A 25,547-nucleotide genomic window follows, 5' to 3' on the forward strand; every position below is an offset into this window, starting at 1 on the left:
TAGATACCTGCCCATGGCTAATTTACTCCACTGTAAATTACTGTGGAGTAAACCCATATAGCGCTTATTGCACGTGTAGGTGGACATTCTCCAGTACCAGTACTGAATTATCTACTAGGGACAGACATTATTTGGAAGTATTTTTAAGACCTTGTTTATACACAAAATTGAAAGATTAAATCAAAATGATAGTTACAGTTAAATCATTGTAAAAAGTTGTGTGGATATGTCCTTTGCTTTAATTTAAATTGATTTGGAAGTAGCTTATGTTTAAACCAGGATTAAGATGCACAAAAGGATTTGTACTTTTTTTATTAAATATGTACACATTTGTGGAAACTACGCTTAAGATGCAGTCTCCTTAGTTTTTGTATCACCTCAACTAAATAGGCTTTGGTAGAGTGACTGCTGAAGTGATACAAGCTTGTAAAAACAAATGCAATTATGCTTCCAGAGAGCTTGAATAGCTTTAAAAAAATTTTTTTTAATTATTCTCTTATGAGCATCTGTTTCTAAAACAATAAACTTTAAGTGGTCCTAAAAACAGTGTTAGCAGCTTTCTGTTCAGTCCCTCTTGCTGAAATAGATCTCTGAAGAGCAGAATTATTTGGCCACAAAGGAAGGGGCTGACAGGAACTGACACTGAGCACTCGCGGGTTTTTTTCTAGCATACACAGTAACTGAAGATCTGTTGAGAAATTTCGAAGTGTTTCTGCCCTGATACAGTGGTACAACAGGATGATCTCTCAGCGCCAGTTAAGAGTGGTGTGTGAAACTTGTTGTGTAACCCAAAGCAGCAGCTAAGGTATTTTTTCTTTCTTTCTTTCTTTTTGTTGTTGTTGTTGTCATTTTGAAGCAGTGCCAGTCTTTTTGCTGTGTATCTAGTATACTGGAATGTAGCTTCTGCTTCTGCTTCCTTTTCGCTTCAGGCAGCAGAAATTGACTGTGCAGCATCAGGGCAAAGAGCTAGTTGATTTAATATTTAATATAGGGATTATTGTTTAATTAATAATGCCTACTCCATTACATCCTTACCTTTACTTTGCTGTTTTCAGTAGTCCCATACTGTGTTTGGAAACTAAGTTTGCTACATGACAATATGCTTGACTATCTGATTTGTCTGACCAGGGCATCAAGTCTCACATTGACAACATATCATGTCATGTTCAGATATAAAATAATGCATGTTTTCATACAATTTGAAGCCTATCTTTTCTATGTCCTTTGGACACAGTAATTTTGAATTACTGTTAAGTATTGCATTTTGGTAGGGATGTGCATTGTTATCTAACAGCTTTACATGGATTTTGAAATTCAGTTTTTTGAGTTTTCCAAGTACTTTATTGCCTCTTTTAAATAGGTTAATGACAATAAGAGTCCAGTGACCCTTCCTTCCTTAGTCTTTGTTATGACTTTTAATTTTTAAACAAATTTGTCTACCATCTACATTTTGAATTGTAACAATTTTGAAAGGCTATTGCCAAACAATTTTTGAATGTGTGACAAATTAACCTTGAATCACAGTGTTTTTCCCTAACAGAAAAGTTTGCATTTTCTCTGAATATTTAAAAAAAAAATCTTTTGCTTTCAGATGCATGGAATTTTGAGTCCAAACAATTTGTTACTGCAAAGGCTGGTCATAAGGAGAGGCCAAAAGTAGGCTTTATGATGAAAGCTGGTTAAAACTTTTCAGGAAAAAACAGTATCCCCTCCACAATAAGCCTAATTTGTCATACCGTAGTGGTAATCTATGCCATTTTAAAGACTCAATGTATTTGTTTTATTGTATCAACATTTCAGCACGTGTGAAATTTCATGGAAATCTTGCCTTTGCTACAAAGGGAAATGCTGAGGGTAGCTCAGCTTGCTGGCTAGGGTCAGGGATCTTGTGGTCAGAAACTAGGGACAAGACATATGCCAGAGGTCCATAATCAGGAATTCCAAATCCAGAAGCAAGGATAAGAGATCAATCCCATATTCCAGGCTGAGATCATGTGCCCAAGGTCTACGGTTCAGAATCAAGCCAAAAAAGTCAGATGCTAGAGACCAAAAACTAGCAGAAAATCCAATGTTAGGAACTGGAGCTTGGCTGGAAGTAGTAACTGGGAATCATGAAGCAAGGGCTGGGAACCAGGAATTAGGATAGGGGCAGGAGAGAAAGGGAGAAAGTGTGTGCAGGTTAGGAGCTGCTTATGGACAGAAATCCCAGTATATTGTGCAGATCAGGTTCTAGGGCAGTTCCTTCAATGAGGAGCTGGAGCCAGTTAAGTGGGTTAGCTAAGGCCATCTTGGAACCCACCAGGAACTGCTTAGTAGGGCAGTGTGAAGCTTCGGGTGCTGATTTGATTTGGGGGAGATTTGGAGGCTGAATCTCTGAATTGAATCAGGAGACCAGTTAAAAGGTCTGAATTGATTCAAAGCTCTCCAAATCCAATTGGAAAAGATTTGGAGAGCTTCGGTGATTCAAGCAGTCCCCTCTGGCTACAGCAGAGAGCTGGACCTGGACTCCATGCTGGTAAGTAGGGGGCAGGAGAGGGGGGAAGAGTGGGGAGGAGCCATGGGGGGATCCCTGCCAGGCCCCATCCCCTGCCTGCTCCCCCAGCCCCCCTGAGTGCCTCCAACCCCTGCCCACTCTCCCAGCCCCCCCCTCCCCAACATGGTTGCCTCACCCAGCCCCATTTTATGGTTCTTTAAATAAAAGCCCCCACTCACCAGCTGATGCCAGGTGGGGAGAGCAATCCCCACTGCTCCCCAATGTGCCACACCATGTGGGGAGCTCTTCCATGAGCCCCCAACCCCCACCCACTCTCCCAGCTGCCCCATGGATGCCCTGCCCACCCCAGCTCCCGGCCCTTAAAAAAAAAAAAAGCCCCACACTCACTGGATGCTGCAGCAGCCTCAGGGTTTCTGGGGACTCATGGAAGAACCCCCCACATGGTGTGGGGCAGTGGGGGGACAGCGGGGATTGCCCTCCTGTTTGGCAGGAGCCGATGAGTTGGGGCTTTTTTTTATTTGTTTTAAAGGGCCAGTAGCTGGGGCAGGCAGGGCAGCCATGGGAGGAGCTGGGAGAGTGGGAGAGGTCAGGGGGCTCATGACAGAACCCCCCATGCAGTGTGGGGCAGCAGGGGGCAGTGGGGATCGCCCCCCCACCTAGCGGCAGCTGGTGAGTGTAGCCTAGCTAATCATCCTCAATCTGTATTTTTCCTTGTTGAGTTTCATCTGATTAACTGCAGACCATTTTTCAGTCTATCCACCCCCCTACCCCATACAATTTAAAATGATGGCAAAGACTTCTTTCCCAAGCAGAGAAGTGGGAGGGTAGGTGGTGGGGGGCAATGAGAAATACACGCAGATCCTAGTTATATGGGGGAGGGGAGGAGAAAAGAGGAATAAAGACAGTACAGAAACACTGCTAGGGTGAGATTGAGACATAATCAGGGATCCAGGTTTCCTGTTTCCCACAGAAAAATGGGGAAAAACATGGAGTTTCCCTTTCAACCAAGAAAAATGTGGATTTTTCATTTTAACAGAGAAACATGCAGATTTTCCACTTTTGCAAAGAGCCTCTCTGCAGGCTGGCAAAGTTCCAAGTGTGCAAGGGACTGGGGGGGGGGGGGGGAGTGGGAGAATGGTGGTCAGGTAGGGAGTGCCAAGTTCATGTGCATGCTCAGTCATGCTCATAGCCACCAGACAGTCTGGAGAGCAGCTCCTGCAGGTAAGTCTGGTGGGAGCTGGGGCGGGGGGTTGAGCCCCCCATAGAGAGGGAGGGAGAGAGTTGGGCAGGGCTAGGGCTGGGGGTGCTACCCAGTCCGGGCAGTGCATGGGGCTTGGGGCCTGGGACTGGAATGCGTGGCTGTAGGGCCCTGGTGGGGAGCGGGATGGAGCTGTGGCAGCTCATCCAAGAGGTGGGGGATAGGGCTGGTTCTCCACCGCTACATGCAGTCCTGGGGGGAGGGAGTATGGGCGACATGTGTCTACCAGATTTGTACATGAGGTGGGGGTGGACTGACCACTGTGTGTTTAGGTTTCCTACCCTGTTGCCCTCTCCATGTGACCTCCACAGCCCTGTGGGTGGGACCTGGTGTGGCAGGGCAGAGCGGAGCCAGGCAGGGAAGCTCCTTGCCACTGCAAGCCCCACACTGCCCTGGAGAGGTCCTCCCCACCCAACCAGCAGCAATGGGGGTGGCATTGAGAAGTTGTGCCCCTGGATGCTGCTGGGTGGATAGGAGGCACTTCACCATGGTGGCACAGAGCTCCCAGTGGTGACAACAAGCTTCCCACCCAGCCCTGTTCTGCCCTGTCATGCCAGGTCTTACTCACTGGGCTGTGGAGACCCTGGGGGAAAGGCAGCAGGGCGGGGAGCCCAAACCCGCAGTGGACAGCCTGCCCCCACCCCCTCCGAAGGGCTTTGCTTAGACCATGCAGCCCATGGGGGAGGGGGAGCTGGGCTCTGTGCTCCACTCTACCACAGAAGCTGCCACCTCCCACGGGCAGCAGCCAGGTTTGGGTGCTGCTGTGGAGGGTGGGGGGCTGCAGATATGGATTCCTAGCCCTGTAGCCCTGGCAGCTGGGGTCCCCCTCTGGCAGGGCTGGAGGGAGTTGGGGGACTGTGGATGGGAAGTGAGGGTCACTGGCAAGGCTGGGGGGCTATGACTCGAAAGTGAGGGGCCTGGACCTGCGTCCTGGTGAACAAAGGGAGGAGGGAGAGCTCTGATTTTCCATGATATAAAGCCCAAAATCAAATGCCAAAATTTATAGATATTTAGAATATATTTTATTATGGTGATTGAGGTACTAGTAGGCTTCCAAACTGCTTTTAAATGGTAAATATATCAATAAAACATTATGTTCAATTGATGCTTATCTTTATAGTGGCATTTCATTTTAATCACAGATTTTGGGTTTTTTAATTAGAGAATTTGTGACTTTTTAAACAGAGGAAAACAGGATCTCTGGACATAATTATATGAGGAGAGAGCAGGGAAAAGTGATGCACAGCTTTCCTGAACTAGTGGGGGAAGGGGAGAGGCAGCCTGTGAAAGGAATAGGAGAATTTAAAGAGCCCTACGGTGCACATTTGTTGTTCTGTTGTACTTGGCTGCTGGGAGTATACTCAGCCTCTTTTGGTTGAACATTATTTATTCTCAAAGCATATTGGTTTGTGTTTCAGTAAAGCAGCTGTAATTAAGTACTAGAAAGAGGAAATTCGGGTCTGATCAAAGGAGCTATATTTCCCCAATTTTTACGGGTGGGGCCAAATTCCCCCAGCAGACAGCCTCACCAGTTTCAATTGTGGTAAACTGGGGGCAATTTGCCCCATGCTGTGTGGATTGACTCAATATTTTGTGGGTAGTCATAAAGCTGTTGTGATATAATACACAAATTCTAAAAGTAAGGGAATGTTAAGAAGCTGACATTTCTGAACTTGAAGAGGGAAGTGAGAGTTAATATTTCTGCTCTTGTCTGGGAGCAGCTGTTGGCACTCACATTTCTCAGACATAGAGAATCTTTGAGTAGAGTTTATTAAGGCATTTGTGACTTCATAACATTCTGACATTTCTACAAGTGAGTGGGAGGACATGTTGCCAGACAAGTAAGCCAATGTCAGTGGGCGAAGAGCTGTAAGATTAGATTTGGGACAACAAGGAATAGCAAGAATCCACAGCTCAAGGAAAGATTCTCTAGGAGCTCAAGTCCTCAAGGATTATTACATTTCTCTGCAGCATATGGATGGATGTAGTTAAAGCTCTTTTAAGTAAAGTTAGCATCTCTTGGAGAGGCTTACATTTAAGATCTGCACTTGACGGACAATCTTCTCTCTCTGTAGCAAGACAAGAGTATTGTAGCCAGCTTTTTTTGGTGGTGTCTTTTCTTGGACTACTGTACAGGTACCTGACATCTCACCAAAACTGGTAAGCAGTCCTCTGCCCAAAATAATTGCCCGCCCCTACTTTATGCGGTAGACTCATTCTTGAAAAACTATGCATAACTCAGATTTGCATAGAGGGAACTCACTTTACAAGGTAGCAACTAGGGATAGGTTCAAAGACCTTGACTGCATTGGAAGCAGGTAATTTTGCTGGGGCCAGGGAGGCTTCCTGGAGTGGACTGGGCTGGGCTGTGCTCAGGGTGGGTGATGGCTGTGCTAGGGTGGGGCGAAGGCTGCAGACACCCCACAATTTGCCAGAGACCCCCCTTTGCCCCCCACCCAGTGCCGCTGCTGCCCGCCCAAAGTGGAGCCTGGTCCAGCCCCCCCTCCCCCACCAGGAAGAGGCCAGCTCTAGGGTTTGGGGTGAGTGGGACCTTGATCTGCCCCCCTGCTGATGGTGAGGGAGAGAGTAGGGCTGGGGCTGGGACAGAGGTAGGTGCTGCACAGCTGGGGCAGGGCGCGGGATGAGGGGTGTGGCTCCTACTACTATGGGTGGTCACTGTGGGCTGGGGCCATGGGTTGCACTGGGCTCCTCCTGGTAGGGGGGTTGGGCCATGCTGCACTTGGGGTGGGCAGCAGCAGCACTGGGAGAGAGGGTCAGGAGGGCTATGGCAAATTTTGGAGAGGCTGCAGCCCCTCCCCCCCCCCCATAGCCTCCCTCCCAGAGCCCTGAGTGCAGCCCAGACCAGCCTCTACTGGGAAGAGTCTGGCATGGCCCCTGGCCCCAGCCCACAGTGGCAGTCCATAGCAGCAGGAGTTGTAGCCCTGTCCCGTGCCCAACAGCTGGGGTGGGCAGTTGTGGCACTGAGCAGAGGCTACAGAGGAGCTGAAGCCACCCCAAAATTCACTGTAGCCCCCCTGATCCCCCTCCCAGCACTGCCTCTGCCAGCTCCAAGTGCAGTGCACCGAACCCCTGCTGGGAAGAGCCCAGTTCCAGGGGCTTGGGTGAGTGGGGCCTTGATCTACCCCTTTGCTGGTAGTGAAGGAGGGACTGGGGCTGGGGCCTTGCCATGGCCCTTTCCCCTCCCTCCAAAGACTTACATGCTGCTGATCACATAAGAGTGAATTTACTTTGCATAAAATGAATTTTGGGTATAAAAAGGGTCATCTCATAAGAGCAAAGTCACATATAAACAACACTCATAAAGCAAGGGAAACCTGTGTTTGGATTGTTGAGGGACAGGGTGGGACACACGTGACAGTTGAAAAGTGCCTCTGGTTAGGAAGTGGTTCCAATGGTGTGAAGCGCTGTGACTGGCATCAGGCAGGAAGACTTGGTACCCAGTCTAGCATTCCTTGCAGTGAGCAAGTGGGGATGGGGGGCAGAGAGGGAAATAATATTTGCACCTATGCTTTGGAGGTCCCATAGTGTCAAAGTATTCATGTGACAGAGGCACTTTGGGGCTGTAGGCATGTCATAGAAAAGGGCTCTGTTCATACATTTTACCCATTCAGAGCATTTGGGCCATGTGAAGGCTCCTTTCTTTAAGGACATCAGAGATTTTTCTCTCCCTTTAGCTGCTAACCCCCCACAGAAATAGCAGTAGGGGCTTGCCAATGGTTAGTCATTGGGAAACTGAAACCGAATGACTGAAGTCACTGAAAACAACCTCAAGAGGTAATCTAGGGGACCCTCTTTCTCACAGAGTTTGTCATAGGAAATGTACAAATTGTTATTTCCTTTTTGTAGTGGCAGCTGTTAAAAAAGTGAATATTGCTGAGCAGTTGCTAAAATATGTTTGACAGTTGAAAAACTTAATCTCTTTAAAAGGGCAAAGATGTGGATGATTACAGCTGAAAAATGCACATATATCCAGGGGGTACAGTATTGGCAAAGGGAACATAAAAAGTTGTAAACTTCTTTTACCCATCATGCTGTTTGACAAAACATAGCTCTCGCACATTTTTCTCAGAGCTCAAAAATATCAATGTTCTAAATACTATAATAGTAACAGATCAAATTATTTTCTCCCAAAGCTCCCTGCTCTGGCTATTAGGCTGCAAGACAGATGTTGTTCAAGATGAAGCATTATATTTCATTTTCCAGAAAACAACATCACTATAAAACCTGATCCTCCCTCTTGCCCAGTCTTCCCTCACTCCACACCCTTAAGTATGTCTGTTTACTTGAACACTGGAATCCAGACTGAGGTGGAAGCTCTCACAATTCATAAAGGTGCCATGCCTAGTGGGTGGAGCTTGAAGTGAGGATCAGTGATGTTTCAGGGATGAACCATGTGTTGGGAGCAACCAAAGGCAACCCAAATTCCAAATTGAGGGGTGGAGGCCAAAACCCAGTGTCTGAATTTGAACTGGAGGTCTAACCAGGGATCAGTCAAAGTCAAGTCTGAGAGTCAGGGGAGTTACTGGAACAGGAGCTGTGTAAGGACTAGAGATCAGAAGGTTGTGCAGGCAGGCTTAAGTGCTAGGGAGTGTCCTTAAAGCAGACCTGGAACAAATTTCAGTGAAGTGGGTAGGTCTGGCACTGGTTGGTGTATTAGATTCAGTTTCTCTGGCTGCAGGGCAGAAGTGTATGTAGTCTTGTCCCTGCAGGGTATGGATCAGCTGGACCTGGTTAGTTCATTGGGTTCAATTGACTTAGCTTAGTCCTGGAAGAAGTAGGGTTGCCATCTGTCCATAAACTAAACATTTAAGTTTATTGAGTCAAGAAAAAGGCTCAAAACATCCATAAAGTCTGAAAAAAATGTTCGTAAAAACCTAAGAAACCATGAGCTTGATTAAAGATCCATTATCAGAATGAGGCTGGATTCAGTTTCTCTGGCTGCAGGGCAGAAGTGTATGTAGTCTTGTCCCTGTAGTTACTATCTTGTGTGTGAGTGGGAGTGCAACTGAGCACCCTGAAGGGAGCTCTCTGCCAGGGCTTTGTGGCCCATGGGATTCTCTGTATCCCCCTTGCCTACTCCTTCAACCACATGCTGCTGCTGCATCCTGTCAGCCATTACTTGCCTGTAATGGCTACTTGCATCAAAGTGCTCTGCTGCCCTAGGCAGCCTGAGGTAACAAGCAGGACAGGGAAGGGGACAGCATGGATAAGACAGAGCTGTGCAGCCAGGAGGTGGGGGGGAAGAGGTGATCGGTGGTAGTCCATGGGAGGATGGGGAAAACAGGGCCTGTTGAGATAAGATGGTGGGGTTGGGCTGGGGTGGGGTGCAGTTGCAAGTCCAAGTGTGGGGAGATAAGTAGGGGATTCCTGGGTTGCAAGCAGCATTGTGTAAAGCCATTGCTGCGATCAAGTAAGCTTTTTTGTCAACTCACCATCACTTGCATTAGTGTCATGTTTTTAAAAATGCATCTGAGAAAATAATAAGTGATAATCTTAAAAGTGCAGATCAGTCTATTGCTAAGAAAGCAAAAGTAAAAAAACTACATACATTCACTTGGACTACAGATAGTGAATTCAAAGACTGGATGTGTGAAGACAAGGAAAGCAAGCACAATACTAAATACAGCTGACATAGAATTCATAGATTCATAGATTCATAGATGTTAGGGTCGGAAGGGACCTCAATAGATCATCGAGTCCGACCCCCTGCATAAGCAGGAAAGAGTGCTGGGTCTAGATGACCCCAGCTAGATACTCATCTAACCTCCTCTTGAAGACCCCCAGGGTAGGGGAGAGCACCACCTCCCTTGGGAGCCCGTTCCAGACCTTGGCCACTCGAACTGTGAAGAAGTTCTTCCTAATGTCCAATCTAAATCTGCTCTCTGCTAGTTTGTGGCCATTGTTTCTTGTAACCCCCGGGGGCACCTTGGTGAATAAAACCTCACCAATTCCCTTCTGTGCCCCCGTGATGAACTTAAAGGCAGCCACAAGGTCGCCTCTCAACCTTCTCTTGCGGAGGCTGAAAAGGTCCAGTTTCTCTAGTCTCTCCTCGTAGGGCTTGGTCTGCAGGCCCTTGACCATACGAGTTGCCCTTCTCTGGACCCTCTCCAGGTTATCCGCATCCTTCTTGAAGTGTGGCACCCAGAATTGCACACAGTACTCCAACTGCGGTCTGACCAGCGCCCGATAGAGGGGAAGTATCACCTCCTTGGACCTATTCGTCATGCATCTGCTGATGCACGATAAAGTGCCATTGGCTTTTGCCGGCTCATGTTCATCTTGGAGTCCACTAGGACTCCAAGATCCCTTTCCACCTCTGTGCCACCCAGCAGGTCATTCCCTAGGCTGTAGGTGTGCTGGACATTTTTCCTCCCTAGGTGCAGCACTTTGCATTTCTCCTTGTTGAACTGCATCCTGTTGTTTTCTGCCCACTTGTCCAAACTATCCAGGTCTGCCTGCAGCTGTTCCCTGCCCTCCGGTGTGTCCACTTCCCATAGCTTTGTGTCATCTGCAAACTTGGACAGAGTACATTTGACTCCCTTGTCCAAGTCACTGATGAAGACATTAAAGAGTATCGGTCCAAGGACCGAGCCCTGCGGGACCCCACTGCCCACACCGTTCCAGGTCGAGACCGACCCATCCACCACGACTCTCTGGGTGCGACCCTCTAGCCAATTCGCCACCCACCGGACTACCAAAACTACCGGTGTAGTCATCCACATCACAGCCTCTTAACTTGTTCACCAGTATGGGGTGGGATACCGTATCGAAGGCCTTCCTGAAGTCTAAGTATACGACATCCACCCCTCCTCCTGTGTCCAGGCGTTTCGTAACCTGGTCATAGAAAGAGACTAGATTGGTCAGGCACGATCTGCCCTCCACAAACCCATGCTGGTTTCCCCTCAGCATAATTTGCCCTGCTAGGCTCTCACAAATGTGAGCCTTGATAATTTTTTCAAAGACTTTACCAAGGATGGAGGTGAGACTGACTGGCCTATAGTTGCCCGGGTCCTCCTTCCTCCCCTTTTTGAAAATGGGGACCACGTTAGCCCTTTTCCAGTCCTCCGGGACTTGGCCCGTGCGCCACGAGTGTTCGAATATTCCCTCCAGTGGCTCTGCAATGATGTCGGCCAGTGCCTTCAGCACCCTCGGATGGAGCTCATCCGGGCCTGCCGACTTAAAGGCATCCAGTTCTTCCAAGTGACTCTGCACCATCTCAGGATCTACGTATGGAAGTCTGGCACCTTGCTGCTGCCTCTCTACAACCCCAGTGAGAGACTTGTCGTGTCCCTCGCTTAGGAACACTGAGGCAAAGAACTCGTTGAGGAGTTCAGCCTTGTCCCCCCTGTCTGTCACCAATTGTTTCTGCCCATTTAGCAGGGGTCCTATTCCTCCCTGGGCCTTCCTTTTACTCCCAATATATCTAAAAAACAATTTCTTGTTGTCTTTTACTTGGGTTGCCATCCTCAGCTCCATGGTAGCTTTGGCCTGTCTAACTGCCTCCCTACAAGCACGAGCAGAGGAGGTATATTCATCTTTAGTGATCTCTCCCTGTTTCCACTTTTTATGTGCTCCCCTTTTGGCCCTTAGGCTGCCCTGGATTTCTCTGGTCAGCCAGGGAAGCCTCCTGGCCCCTTTCCCTCTTTTGCCTCGCTCGGGGATCGTCTTGCTTTGTGCCCGAAGGATCGTTTCCTTAAGGCACAGCCACCCTTCTTGGGCTCCCATCCCTTCAAAACTCCTACTCTGCAGTGCGTCCTTGACTAATTGCCTGAGTGCACTGAGATCAGCTTTCCTAAAGTCTAGCACTTTCACCCTACTAGTTACCTTACCCACTCGACGTCTTATGTTGAATTCTATTATTAGGTGATCACTGTCCCCCAGATGGCTACCGATCTGGAGGTCCCCTATCATGTCATCCCCTGTTGCCAATACCAGATCCAGTATGGCATTCCCCCTAGTGGGACCATGCACCTCCTGTGTCAGGTGGAGGTCCTGTACACAGGTTAGAAACCTGCATAAGCGATGGGACCTTGCTGTCTGTGTCTCCCAGCAGATGTCTGGGTAGTTTAGGTCCCCCATGACTACCGCCTCTTTAGCTTTTATGGTCTCCAAGAGTTGTCTCAGGAGCCCCGCATCTATTTCTTCCCCTTGGTGTGGGGGTCTGTAGCAGACCCCTACCACCAAATCCCTTTCTCCTTGCCCCCCGTGTAGCCTAACCCACAATCCTTCTACTTCCTCAACCTTGGATTCTGTCTTGATGAGGGTTGATGTATATTGCTCACTGACATAAAGTGCAACCCCCCCCCCTTTCTTCCCCGACCTGTCCTTTCTGTACAATCTATAGCCCTCAATATGTACCGCCCAGTCGTGGGATGAATCCCACAAGGTCTCTGTTAGCCCCACTAAGTCATAGGTGTTTAGTGCAAGCAGGAACGCTAGTTCATCCTGCTTGTTCCCCATGCTCCTAGCATTAGTATATAGGCACTTGAGGCCTGCGACTGGTGCCTTTGCTGCCCCCCCCGCTCCGAGTCCCAAGGGGCCCATTGTTTCTTACCTTCTTGTTTCTTACCTGTTCTGTAGTGCTGGTCTCCCCATGGCTTTCAGGTTTCCAATGCTCTCTTTCTTCAGGCTGGCCTGTCCTTGTGGCTGCCACATGGTTTGGTGGTCCACAGCTTCCCCTGCCCTCGTACTCCCCTCCCCCCAACGAGCCTAGTTTAAAGCCCGCCAGAGGAGATCCGCCAACCTAGAAGAAAACACACGCTTACCTTTGGGGGACAGGTGAAGGCCATCCCAGCTGAGCATGTCCCTCGTCGTGATGTGACACAGCTGAACCTTGTCTGCCTATGTCCTTAGACCAACATGGCTACAACCTACACCCCTACAGTTGAATCTAGCACTTGTTACTGCCAGCCAGGGGCTGACAGAAGGGTTACACTTACATTATATAAAACATATCAGTAAAAAAAGCTTAATTGTCAGTAAAAAGCTTGCAGATTGTCAGTAAAAAAAATATTCTTGAGCTGGCCACCCTGGATAGAAGGGGGAATGATAACTTACAAGCAAATAAATCAGCATCTTAATCCACATAGCACCTGCACAAAGAACACTGAATACTTTTTGGGTTCTTCACAGATACAGCAGCATACCAGAGTCCATGAACATCAGTCTAGCTCTCCAACATGAAAAAAGGATTTTTTTTTCTACTGTTGTTGTTACCTCCCAGAATATTTTCAGGTTTAGTGTTATTAAAGGTGTTCTGCATTGGAGTCATAATTGGAGTCACATTGGAGCAGTGTTGCTATAGCTATGCTGTAGCTAGTTTAAGCCTAACTTGCTAATGACTACAAAACCAGCAGTCATACCTCTGAATTACAAAGGATGTGAGAGTCACTTTTAATCATATCTCGTGTTGCATCGCTTTCCTTTAAAAGGCCAAATTATTCATCTATTGGGAATTTGTACCATGTCAGGGTCTCGAGGACTTCACACTGCCCGTAGGATGCCCTCCCTTTTATCTCTTCTGCCATGCCTTGATGTTTCTTATGGGTCTAAAAGGGAGGCTGCCCTTGGGCCTTCACATGGCCACAGCTCAGCTAAACCCCTGCTAGGGTTCCCCAGCACCCTACTGGATCTCAGTATTCCTCAGGCCCCTTGCTGGGTCCTGCTCTATAGCTGTGCCATTGCAGGGAACCTCAAGCCTTAAGGGCTAATTGTGTGGCTCTAATCTTCCCCTACACCATGCTCCAAGTCTTGCAGGTATTATTGTAATGTTGTTGTCTTGTTGGAGCTTTGGCTTCCTCAGTCTCCACCCCTTTACTCTTAGCTAGGCCTTCTAGCCTAGGCCCGCTGTATCAGACCTGGCTTTGAGGCACTAGTTCTGGTCTAGCCCTCCCAGGCACTGTGCCCCTGACCCCTGTCTGCCTGGCCTCTGTCTGGCTGCACCCCTCTTGAGCACCAGGTCCCTGGCTCCTCTCTGGCTCTGTGGCCTCACTCTATACCAGCTCTGGACTCTAGTTACTTGAGCCTGGCCTGGCAGGGCTCAAAACAATTGCATGCCCCTTGGGCAGCATTCCCTCTAAGTTGGCGTGCTTGGCAGTGTGGCATGAGTGAGCCTATGTGGCTGCGCACACCCTGCAGCTTAGAGGGAAAGCCACCCCTAGGCACTAATGGGACCTCCATATATCTCCCCTACAATCCCAACCCAAACCACTGGTATACCTATAACATAAACCTAAGTCCCTGGGCTATTAGAGAAACACAAAGCAGAAACAGCCTTCTGCCCCTTTAAGAAGGAAAGCTATCTTTATCTCCCATATATATGCTGCCGTATCTTCTAGCCCTGGGCTCCTTGTGAGCTCCCCGAGCCTCACTGTTCCCATGGACAGCATAGCAGTTGGCCTAATGTTCCCTGGTAGCTCTTCTGGGCAGAAGCTCTTTCTCTTGCAGCTGCTAGGGAAATACTAGCTTGCCAGCTCAAACTCTGGGCTTAAATCTTCCCAGGGCTCTGCCCCCCTCCCATCAGCAGTTTTCCTGGGTTGCCTACAAGTGCCAATTGGCCTAATTGACCTGTTGGCCCTGCAACCTGCAGCTACTACACCCTACCTAGCCTGCAGTCCTCCTTCACTGGGCTGCTTCTTCTCTTAAAGGAACGGGGAGCCTCAGGCTCTCTGCTATAGACTTGCATACTAATACAGTATAGTAACATACAGATATTAATATCTGCAGCAGATGAGATGGAAATGGGGAGTGGAAATGGGGAGTACCAGATGGAGCAAGGGAATTCCTACCCTTAACTAAATCAAGAATTGATGACCGAATCCTACACTGTGAGGCTTGCTCTTTGTGAAGGAAAGGAAAATAAAAGTCAGACAGCATGTATATAATTTGTATATAGAAAATGACAAAGGCACTTCTTTTGCACTGTGAAGCATATCCATGGAAAACTGTGTGTGTGTGTCTGCGTGAGAAACTGTGGTTTGACCTTATATGGCAAATCTGGCTTTCATTCTACGTGACAGTTCCCTTGTCCCTGGGCACACTAGTACGGGAAAGTAGAGTCTCTTAGCTTGCATGTTTCCATGAGAATAACTTCTTTGCCCTTTGTGGAAACATTTGAGACGTGATTTATTGTGAAGATTGAGCAGAGTAACCAGCTGAGCCCCATTCAGCAGCAGGAGTCTGCAAAAAGTCCCCCTTTGTATTTATGCTGTTACTATAAAGTAATTGGAGGCTATCACACTTGGTTTACCACCAGTTATGGGTAACAGGGTAATACCCTGCCCCAGGAAGTGGGTAGTCAGAGCCAGTGGGAGGAGCTGAGGGGTGGAACCAGTCACAGAGCCAGGAAACAAGGAAGGTCAGGAAGCAGGAAGGCAGAATCCAAGATGGTAATGTGGAGCATGCTGGCATGAGAGTGTGGGGGAAGAACAAAGGGAGGTGTTGGAGCAACAGAAAGCCAACTTTTAAAACTATATGCAGCAATTCAGATGCAAGGAGAGACAGGCTAAGAAGTTGCAGAGACCAGAACAGAAGCGAAACCTTTACTGGTGAAATTCACTGCTCTGAAGCAACATGTCTCTGGGAGCTTTTGCCTGCATTTATTATGAGACGTCTGCATTGGTTACATATGACAAATGGTGTGAAAGGCATATAGCCACTCTTTCTCTGAACTTCCTTCCTTTTGCCAGGTTAGGTCAGCTCACAACTTACAGGACAGTTACCTGGGTAGGATGCCATAGCATGTTTCCCCCAGGGAAAATTTTGGCTCTTTCTGCCTTTGTATCTGATATTCTCAGAAACAACTGGAGATTGCCTCTGAGCACATCTAATGTTCTTCGCCAAGATGTTGTAATTCACTTGTTTTTGCAGTAGTTGTAGCCAGCTGATGTAAGGGGATGGAATGTATCTAGAGATCAGAAGGAGGTGTAAGAAAGACTGGATGATTTCAGTTCTGATATGAGCTCTTAACTTCTGTTTTATTCTCCCATCCATAAAATGGATCTCATACAGCCCTATTATAGGGGTGTGAAGTCTTAATACAATGGTAGTAAAATGCTTTATGGTGTTTCACTTAACTCAATGTAGATAATTACCCCTTCAGAGGGCTCATGAGCATCAGCAATAACACTGAAAGCAGCCACAGCTCTCTATCTGTTACATATTGTCCTGAGCAGCAGCTTCAGTTTTCATAGTTTGGTTCCCTCTGACTTAATTATCTATGAAACCCATTGCTTCCTTGAAGGAGTTGCCTTCTGACTGTCAGCTCCTGTTTTTAATGTTTCTGAAATGTTTCTAGTAAAACTACAACACACAGGCAGGTGTTATTAGAGGCTTCTCTTGAGATTCAGGGCCAAGCTCAAAGCCATGACTGCAAGAAGTCTAAGTGGGTATAGCGTGAGTAACTCAGAGCTGTTGTGGCTGCACCTTTTTTTGCTCCCTCTCTGCTTTTCATGTCCATCAGTCCCATTTTTATACCATTTAAAAGTCATAATTATCAGCAATCCCTCACAGCCAAGGACGATTGTCTTCCATAATTGTCTCCATGGGTCTGAAGATGGAGGACAAAGCTAATCTGGGTTTCACAGGTTCTATTGCAACTCAGGCACATTTCCATGTGGGGTGACTGGGTCCAGATTCTTGATTTGGTCCATGACACGCTGTTTCTGCTGCTCCTGCTTTTCCATCTCCTGTTGTCATTTCATAGTTGGTAGGGTCAGAAGGGACCTGAGCAGATCATCAAGTCCGACCCCCTGCCATGGCAGGAAAGAATGCTGGGGTCAAACAACCCTGGCAAGGTGTCTATCTAGCCTTCTTTTGAAGACCCCCAGGGTAGGAGTGAGCACCACTTCCCTTGGAAGTTGGTTCCAGATCCTAGCCACCCTGACAGTGAAGTAGTGCCTCCTGATGTCTAGTCTGAATCTACTCTCTGTCAACTTATGGCCGTTATTCCTTGTAACTCCCGGGAGTGCTCGGGGGAACAGGGACTCTCCCATTGCCTGCTGGTCTCCCTTGGACAGTTTATAGACGGTCACCAGATCCCCTCTCAGCCTTCTTTTGTGGAGGCTGAACAGGTTCAGGTCCCTTAGCCTCTCCTCGTAGGGCCTGCCCTGCTGCCCCCAATCATGCGGGTGGCCCTCCTCTGAACCCTCTCAATGCTGTCCACATCCCTCCTGAAGTGCGATGCCTAGAACTGGACTCAGTTCTCCAACTGCGGCCTGACCAGTGTTGCATAGAGGGGGAGGATCACCTCCCTGGAGCTGCTTGTGATGCATCTGTGGATGCACGACAAGGTACGATTAGCCTTCCTGACTGTGTCCCCATATTGGCGGCCCATGTTCATCTTGAAGTCTATAATGACTCCAAGATCCTTTTCTGCCTCTGTGCTGACAAGAAGGGAGTTCCCCAGCCTTTAGGTATGCTGCTGGTTCTTTCTTCCTAGGTGTAGTACCCTGCACTTGTCAGTATTGAATCCCATCGTATTCTCATCCGCCCACCCCTGTAACCTGTCCAGATCCAATTGCAGCCTGTCCCTCCCTTCTAGCATGCCCACTTCTCCCCACATCTTAGTGTCATCTGCAAATTTGAACAAGGTGCTTTTCACCCCCTCGTCCAAGTCGCTGATGAAGATGTTGAACAGTGCAGGCCTGAGGACCGAGCCCTGGGGGACCCCACTGCCCACATCCCTCCAGGTCGAAAATGACCCATCCACCACCACTCTCTGGGTGTGGCCAGGCTTCAAAGTACTGAGAACCTTGCAGCAGGCTGTTCCTCCATTTGGGGCAGTCCTGGGTAATTGTCTCTCCTGATTTGATGTTAATGTTGCATTGATTTAAGTTGGCCTTGAGGACAATCTTTAAGCACTTTCTCTGCCCTTCTCTTGAGCATATGCCTTGATTGAGCTGGAAGAATAAAACTTGCTTCAGGAGCCTGGAGTTGGACACCTGGATGATCATCTCCTTGATGGTTGAAGTTGAAGGCTTTTGTGAAGTCAAATAAGGCCATATAGAGAGGTTATGAGGTCAAAGAAGGCCATATAAAGAGTCATATTTTTATACCATTTAACAGTATATGTGGTCCCAAAGTCCTTTACCACTTTGAATTTGCACTCAATAGTGAGCTCTCCTCCTTCTGATCCACTGACAAAGGCAGGAGTCTGAATCATCAAAAGGTCAACAGCTGCAGAAAGAGAGATACAATACTCCTTGCTACACAGACTTTTGGGTTAAGTGACATATTGAGGAGATATTACATACATGCCTTTCTGCTTTGTCTACAGAGGATGTGAGTATGTTTCAGTACTGCAGAGCTTGGCTTTAGGTTGATTTATAGAGTCTCTTACTTCTGCAAGTTATGGTGTCAGTCACTGCTTTGCAACACAATAGGGATGGTTATAATACCATCTCTGAAGTTGGCCCATGAGGGCTAACTGTGCCAAGGAATCTAAGCTTCATGTGCTGAAGAACCAGAAGAGAGGAGCATAGTCAGAGAAAAAGGACAGTGTTGCATGCAATAAGTTAGAGATAGTCCCTTCATAGTTCCTTATACCAATATAAATTTCTTAAGCATATCCCTCACACTGATACAGGGATGTAGTATGTCTAGGCGGTTGGGATAAGATACTGTAAATTAGATTGCCTTTCATCACCTCTGATTTTTACCCTGTGCTATACAGAAGCCAGCAGCAATAAGCACAGACTGTACCTTTCCCAAGAAGTGGCCAGTAATACATGGCATAGAAAGACAGTGGAGCTAAGTGCAGACATTTGAGAGGGTTAAGTGAATGTTAGATTGGATTAAAAATGGCCACCTTATTTATTTTGTCCCAGGTGTGGACCTGACACTCAGAAATCAATCGAAACCCATAACTGTACAGAAGCTCTGCAGACATAGACTTGTCTAAATATTGGGGAACCTGGTCTAAGATAGACCCGGATTGATGTAGTATCAGACTTACTTGATTTAGGTTAGACCATGGCATGGAATTTCTGGACAGTTACCTGCGCAGTCCTGGGGCTGGGAAAGCACAGCCGCTTGTCACAGCCCTGGGGCTGTGCTTTTTCACCCCCAACCCTCACACCCAGCAGTGGGCTATTTTTACCCCTCCAGCCCCTTGCACCCCCTGTCCCATGGATCAGCCAGCCTCCCCCAATCCTCCATCCCTCATGTTGCTCCATGTGCCACTGGGTTTATCAGTATTTTCTACTGCTGGAGCTGAGCAAGTAAATATTGGTGGGGGGAGGGGTAGGACAGATGGGGGTATAGATTCACCGGGGCGGGGGCTGGGGAGTTAAAAATAGTCCATGATCTCCCCAAACTCTTCTGTGGGCCTCCCTGATCCCACCAAACCCTTCTGGACCCTAGTAGCCCCCCATAGATACTGCCTGCCCCTACATCCCCCCAGAATGCTTGTCCCCCGCCTTCCCAACCCTTCTTCCACTAGCCCCCCACCATCCTGACTTACCTTAGATCAGGTGGCCATTTTGAACTCAACCTAACCTCCCCCTAACCCACCCAAATGTCTGCACTTAGTCTGGGTGACAAATTTAATTAAGCTAAACTGGGCTCAATAGCTGTGCATATTACATCAAACAGCAAGTAAAAGAGCAATGGTCAAAAGCAAAATACCTGTCAAAAGTTGTAGAGGCTCAGGAGTCTAAGAGTACTTAAAGGGACATAACACAGAAGAAAGAGACTTGGGGGTCATCATTGACCACAAGATGAACATGATCCTGCAATGCGATGCTGCGGCTAGTAAAGCGACCAAAATGCTGGCTTGCATCCATAGATGCTTCTCAAGCAAATCCCGGGACGTCATTCTCCCCTTGTACTCGGCCTTGGTGAGGCTACAGCTGGAGTACTGCGTCCAGTTTTGGGCTCCGCAATTCAAAAAGGATGTGGAGAAGCTTGAGAGAGTCCAGAGAAGAGCCACACGCATGATCAGAGGTCAGGGAAGCAGACCCTACGATGACAGGCTGAGAGCCCTGGGGCTCTTTAGCCTGGAAAAGCGCAGGCTCAGGGGTGATCTGATGGCCACCTATAAGTTTATCAGGGGTGACCACCAGTATCTGGGGGAACGTTTGTTCACCAGAGCGCCCCAAGGGATGACGACTAGGTCGAATGGTCATAAACTACTACAAGACCATTTCAGGCTGGACATAAGGAAGAATTTCTTTACTGTCCGAGCCCCCAAGGTCTGGAAAAGCCTGCCACCGGAGGTGGTTCAAGCGCCTACATTGAACACCTTCAAGAGCAAACTGGATGCTTATCTTGCTGGGATCCTATGACCCCAGCTGACTTCCTGCCCTTTGGGCAGGGGGCTGGACTTGATGATCTTCCGAGGTCCCTTCCAGCCCTAATGTCTATGAAATCTATGAAATCTATGAAACATACTAGTTAAAGAGAACATCTAATGTTTATATGATATTTCCAATCCCATCTTAGATAAAATTGGTAAAGAATGAAAACTATTTACTTTTGTCACCATTTATGCTCTTTGCTTTCTGCACCTTACTCAGCTTGAAAAATGGAACTGTGTGGATGCATTTAAGTTGGCTTTAATTTTGGTACATTTTACTACTTTATGGACTCTCCAAATTAAGAATATGAAAACCCCTCTCAAAACCGTTTCAGTTTACATTGGAACTGGCAGGACTGTATTCATTCCTCTAACCAGCACTGCAGGTCTTTTTATAGAGCTTGTGTTAGTGTTATCATACAGTTTATCTAACTGTTGTTCAGCCCAAGATAGTCATGGAAAGCTTGATCTTGTGAAAACCAATTTGGTTTCTGTAAAACATTTTTTTTATCCACAGGGAGCACATTTTTCATTTGAAATTACAGTATTCATTTGAAATTACTTTAACACTTCTATATGCTGCTTCCCATGTGCATGCAAGTTGTTTACAACATGGTTCATCATGCTTCTGGATTCTGTAGGACATAGAAAAGGACTGACTTAGTCCCTCCAAAAAAGCACATTTCCAAAGAGAAAGGATCTCTTCAAAAAAGCAGTTTGCATCTAAGCCCAAGGGGCAGCGCAGGTCTGTGAACCCAAAAGTAATGTTTTAAATATTATGTTCTTTGCAAAAAAAATATTTCTGGAAATTTACTTTACAAGGCAAATTTGGGGGCTGACTGGCAACATTCTAAGTTTTTCAGTGGAAAATTAACAGAAAAAAATGGGTGACGAAGATTACAATGACAGTACAATGTGATTACACATGCATTTTTATTCTTCTATCTTAATTTGTCTTTTATTTTTAAAGAGAAAAGGCAGGGAATTCTAGTAGATTTTTTTTTTAATTCTCATCTGAGCTATTAGCACCCTATTGTTAGAAACAAACTTGCTTTTTGAAAAGCACTTTCTTAGTCATCTTACTTGCATTCCACTGGTATCATACAATGCAAGTCCCCTCAGCTTCTCTTTGGGATTATACTCATGTCTCCTACATAACCAAGCATTTGATTTGAAAATATCTCAGAATTCTAACAACCAGGCTCTTTTCACTTAGTAATTTTATTGGTCACAGATTTTTTTCATCTTATTTTATTGCAGTTTATTTTTCTGCAGTCAAAGTATGGGTGAAAGCTAAAAGCTGACATTTCTCAAGGGGTGTCTTGGGTCTAATGAGGGGTGCCTTAAATTTAAATGGTTGAGAACCTTTGGTCTAGGGTAGGGGTGGCCAGCCTGCAGCCCTGGAGCCACATGCGGCTCTTCAGAAGTTAATATGCGTCTCCTTGAATCTTTGCACAAACACATGGTGACTAGCTTCCAAAAGGACGGAAAGGAAACTGTGTTTGTGCAAAGATTCAAGGAGATGCATATTAACTTCTGAAGAGCCACATGTGGCTCCACAGCTGTGGGTTGGCCACCCCTAGTCTAGTCAAAGGAAAATACTTGGGGTAGGGAAGCTAGAGAGCTCTTGGAAAAATAGTGGAGGTGCTAGCTGATGGCAATGCAGAATTCACTAGGAAACTGCTCCAAGTTAGAAAGCAACAGTGAGGTATTTCTTATTTGTTTCATACATTTGTCCACAAACTTAACAGATCCCCTTTTGGTCTTATGTGGTAAGTCTTCTTTTTGTTTTATATTTCACTGTTTGTCTTGTGATAAGAGTGATTACTGGGCAGCTGACAACAACAGGCATTGATGATGGGGCCAGACCTGGTCCTGTTTGCACACATGGGGTGTGTCCACACATGCAGTAGCTCAAATAGAAGCAGTGAAAATTTGAGCTGGGGCTTTTTGCCTCAGTGCACGTGCTCAGACATGCACTTTGTTTTGGAACAGATTGTGCCACTTGGGGCAAAATAGCTCTGCCTGGCTCCTCCCGGATCTGCAGCCAGGGGGATCTAAAGCCTGGGGCCGGCACCTGTGCTGCCCCCAGCAGTATAAAAAGCTGCCCTGTCCTAGCCCTATCCGTACAAAAAGCTGCCCTGGCAAGCAGGTCAGGGCTACTTGCTTTCAGGAGCTTCTGGGGCCTGGCTATCTGGGGATACTACCCCTTGTGCCAGCTGGACTGCTGCAGCAGCATCCCAAATCCATTTTTAAAAATACCCCAAAATCCATGTTCTTCCACAATTAAAGCAAAAGACCACTCTACACACACACACACACACACACACACATCTAGAGAAAGAGAGAGAGAGAGACAGCAATCAGTTAGGCAATGCTTTATTGGTATATTTACAATGTTAAAGCAATGTGGAAGCCTACCAGTGTCTCTATCATCATGATAAAATAAATTCTAAATACCTATATGTCTTGATGTGTACTTTTGATTTTCTTCACACATGATGGGTCTGTGATGGGGGGATGTGGTGTTTGCAGGAAAGGGGTGGGAAGGAGTGTGGGGTTAGATGGGTGTGTGTGTGTGGAGGGACATGGGTTGGTGGGTGGGTAGGTGTGGGAAGATTGCTGAGGGGACTGTGGAAACAGGGGACCTTGTGGGGGGGGCTGCTCAGGAGGGGTGGGTCCCCTGGCCCCCACAGGGTACACACCCCCCCACAGCACATGGAATGCCCCCCCCGCACAGGGCCCCAGCTCCCTCCTGGAGGGCTACAGCCCCAATCCCCCACAGGGCCCCAACCTCACTGCCCAGGGTTGCAGGCACCCTCGAGGGCCACAGCCCACCTGCCCATAACTTACCTTTAGCAGCAGCAGTGGGAGTGGGGCGCTCTGAACCATGGTTGCAGGACCTGGTGCGGCATGCGGGGACTGCGTGCCACACCTGCTGGGTCCTGCCAGCCCTGGGGCTGCTCCTGCCACCTGGCCAGGCTGGTCAGGTGGCAAGAGCAGCCCCAGGGCCAGTAGGACCCATCTGGGCATGGTGCACAGTCTCCACGCACCACATAGGGTCCTGCTGCTATGGGCCTGGCCTGGCCGGGTGGCAGAGGAGCCCCGAGGATGGCAGGACCCAGCTGGGTAGTAATCAGGGGGAGTCTGGGGAGCTGGCGGGGGGAGGGGCCAGGCAGGGCAGGGATCAGGGGGTCTGGGGAGTTGGCGGGGCTTGCGGGGGTCCCCCCTATGGTCCCCTCCCCCCTCCTTCAGCCCTCCCAACCCCTGACTCACCAGCACTGGAGCCCTGGTGCTGAACACACGGCCTGGCCGGCCACACTTTTCAGCACCAGGGTGAGGGGCCAACCATGGAGACGCTCTTGCAGCCAGAGCATCTCCCTGGAGGACCCAGCCTCCGGTTGCCTCAGGGCATGGTCCGGGACTGTGCCCTGACCCACTTTTTTTACTTCATTTTTTTTAGATCCCTGGATATCCAGGGGTCTAATTTTCTCCCTGTGCTGCAATCTTGCAGCACGGGGAACATTTTTTTGTTCCCGCATGTGCCTCTTGCCCTGCCTCAAAGGGGTTTGAGGCAGGGCAAGAGGCACGTTCGTACTCATTTGGATGCACCCATGTGTGATTTGAAGAATTCTGCTATGCTGCAACGTCCAAGCATAATGCTGGTTTCACTGAGACTGGCTAGGGGACAGTAGTGCCCCCAGGAAAAAGATCTGGTTGGAGCCCCAAGAACACCCAAAAGAATAGTTGGGGACAAGGCTTGGGGTTAGGTCAGCATAAGGTTTGTCACAATCGTGTCTTATTTTTGTGATTCCTTTTTAAAACCCAGTTTCTGGAGTCATGAGATTACACGGAAACATCTTTCTTAAATTATATACTGGCAGATATTTCCATAAAAAAAATTAAAAATTAATGGTCCAGACATAAGGACATATGGTCCAGAACATATGGACATATAAGAACATATGGTCCAGACCATAACGGCTAATGGTTCAGACACAAGGACTCAAAATCACAATCTTGAAAGACCATGAAATATAAAATTAAATGTTAGTTATGTTTGTCCCTTCCAGTCTGCGTATCCACAAACATAAAAGCTAAAAAAAAAAAGAAAAAAAAAAAAGAGAGGTTTTTTTTTTTTTCTTCATATTTGTGGGTATGCAGACCAGAAGGGAAATAAATAGCCAACATCAACATTTAATTTTGTAATTCATGGCCTTTAAGGATTGTGATGTTTGAGTGCTTATATCTGGCAGTTACTGAGAGTAGTATGGTAACATTTCATAACTATGTCATTGGAACATTAGTTAATTTTTTTTTATGGACATACCTGCCATTATATAATTTCCTAAGATATGGCATTGCTGGGACAGGTGCCCAGGATTTGCTCTTCTGGGTTTTATTTGTAGCATAGCCACTGACTGAAATTATGGGAAAAAATAATTTTCTCACTGAGCCAATCTCTTCATCTCTTTGAAGATGTAATATGTGCTTCCAAAGAGTTCTGGATGTCTTGCAAATGCTTCATAATCCACACTAAGAAAATGTAAAAAAAAGCCTGAGGTAGAAGCAAATGGAGGGGCTACTTTCTTGGTAGTGGGGTGAGGAAAAAAGCAATATTGACATGCCCTTGTATTATTTAATCCTTTACTCACATTATGCACCTCTGGTCTCTTCTTATTCTGTTCATTCTTTTTGTTTTCCTTCAGAATTCATTTGTGCCTTCCCCATGAGACAGGCCTCCACTGTGCCAAAACTATTAAGTCTAGAACCTCTACAGACTAGAGAGGTTCCTCATAGCCACTGTACGTCGGAGCAGCTCTTTTCTCCAATGGACGTCTTCAAGATCAATATCAGTATCATCTTCAAGATCAAGCCTGAAAATCTGTTCTTGTGGCTTTTGGTGCTTCTCCCTGATGTTTTGGCTTCTGCCACTGATAAAATGGCAGAAGGAAGGGCTGTAGAGCTAATGAAGCAAGCCCGTTTAATCGATGGGTATATAATGTGTCTTATTTTCAAATAGGTCCAAGCAATTTAAAATTGTTAGTAATCCTAAATCAGTGATCTAAACACAAGGTATCCTTAAATATTGAATATACCATATTTACACAAATATAAGATGAATCATCCAATAAATACATTCTATATGCAGAAAACTTATACATTTGTTATATTTTTTTCAGGTATAGAATTTAATTAATTAGAGGGGGTTTTGGGTGAACAGTTTGGGGCCCCATTTGGTGATGTTTGCCAGACATTTAAGGCTGGTGAAGAAACAGGAATAATTGAAAATGGGAAAGAAAGGCACAGTTCAGCTATGAAAGTGAAGAGGAAACAAAAATGTATGCAATTTAGTGGCTCACCATGACTTCAAAAAGGGTTAGCAGTGAGGGGAAGTGTGGTTAATGGACACTATCATTTATTTTATTCAAATGAGTTATGTTAATCTATCTTTGTGATGGGTTCCCATTAACATCTCA

General features: G+C 47.1%; 1 protein-coding gene across 5 annotated transcripts in view; it reads left to right on the plus strand.

Annotated features, from left to right (window-relative positions):
• The first annotated feature begins 634 nt into the window (after nt 1–634).
• LOC102561946 (dipeptidase 2) overlaps nt 635–25,547 on the plus strand; it is a 51,698-nt gene continuing 26,785 nt past the window's right edge. For 2 of the 5 annotated variants that reach the window (XM_019497509.2, XM_059713777.1), the window contains exon 1: nt 636–805. Coding sequence is in view for 3 of the 5 variants with exons in the window: in XM_019497508.2 (XP_019353053.1) it covers nt 24,797–25,062 (266 nt within the window). In the remaining 2 variants the exon portion in view is untranslated. Of the gene's footprint in view, nt 806–5,833; nt 5,913–24,776; nt 25,063–25,547 lie in introns of those variants that run through there. The other 3 variants (XM_019497508.2, XM_014603372.3, XM_014603374.3) reach the window with 3 other exon arrangements.

Source organism: Alligator mississippiensis, chromosome 10, assembly GCF_030867095.1.
Source record: "Alligator mississippiensis isolate rAllMis1 chromosome 10, rAllMis1, whole genome shotgun sequence".
NCBI lineage: Eukaryota > Metazoa > Chordata > Crocodylia > Alligatoridae > Alligator > Alligator mississippiensis.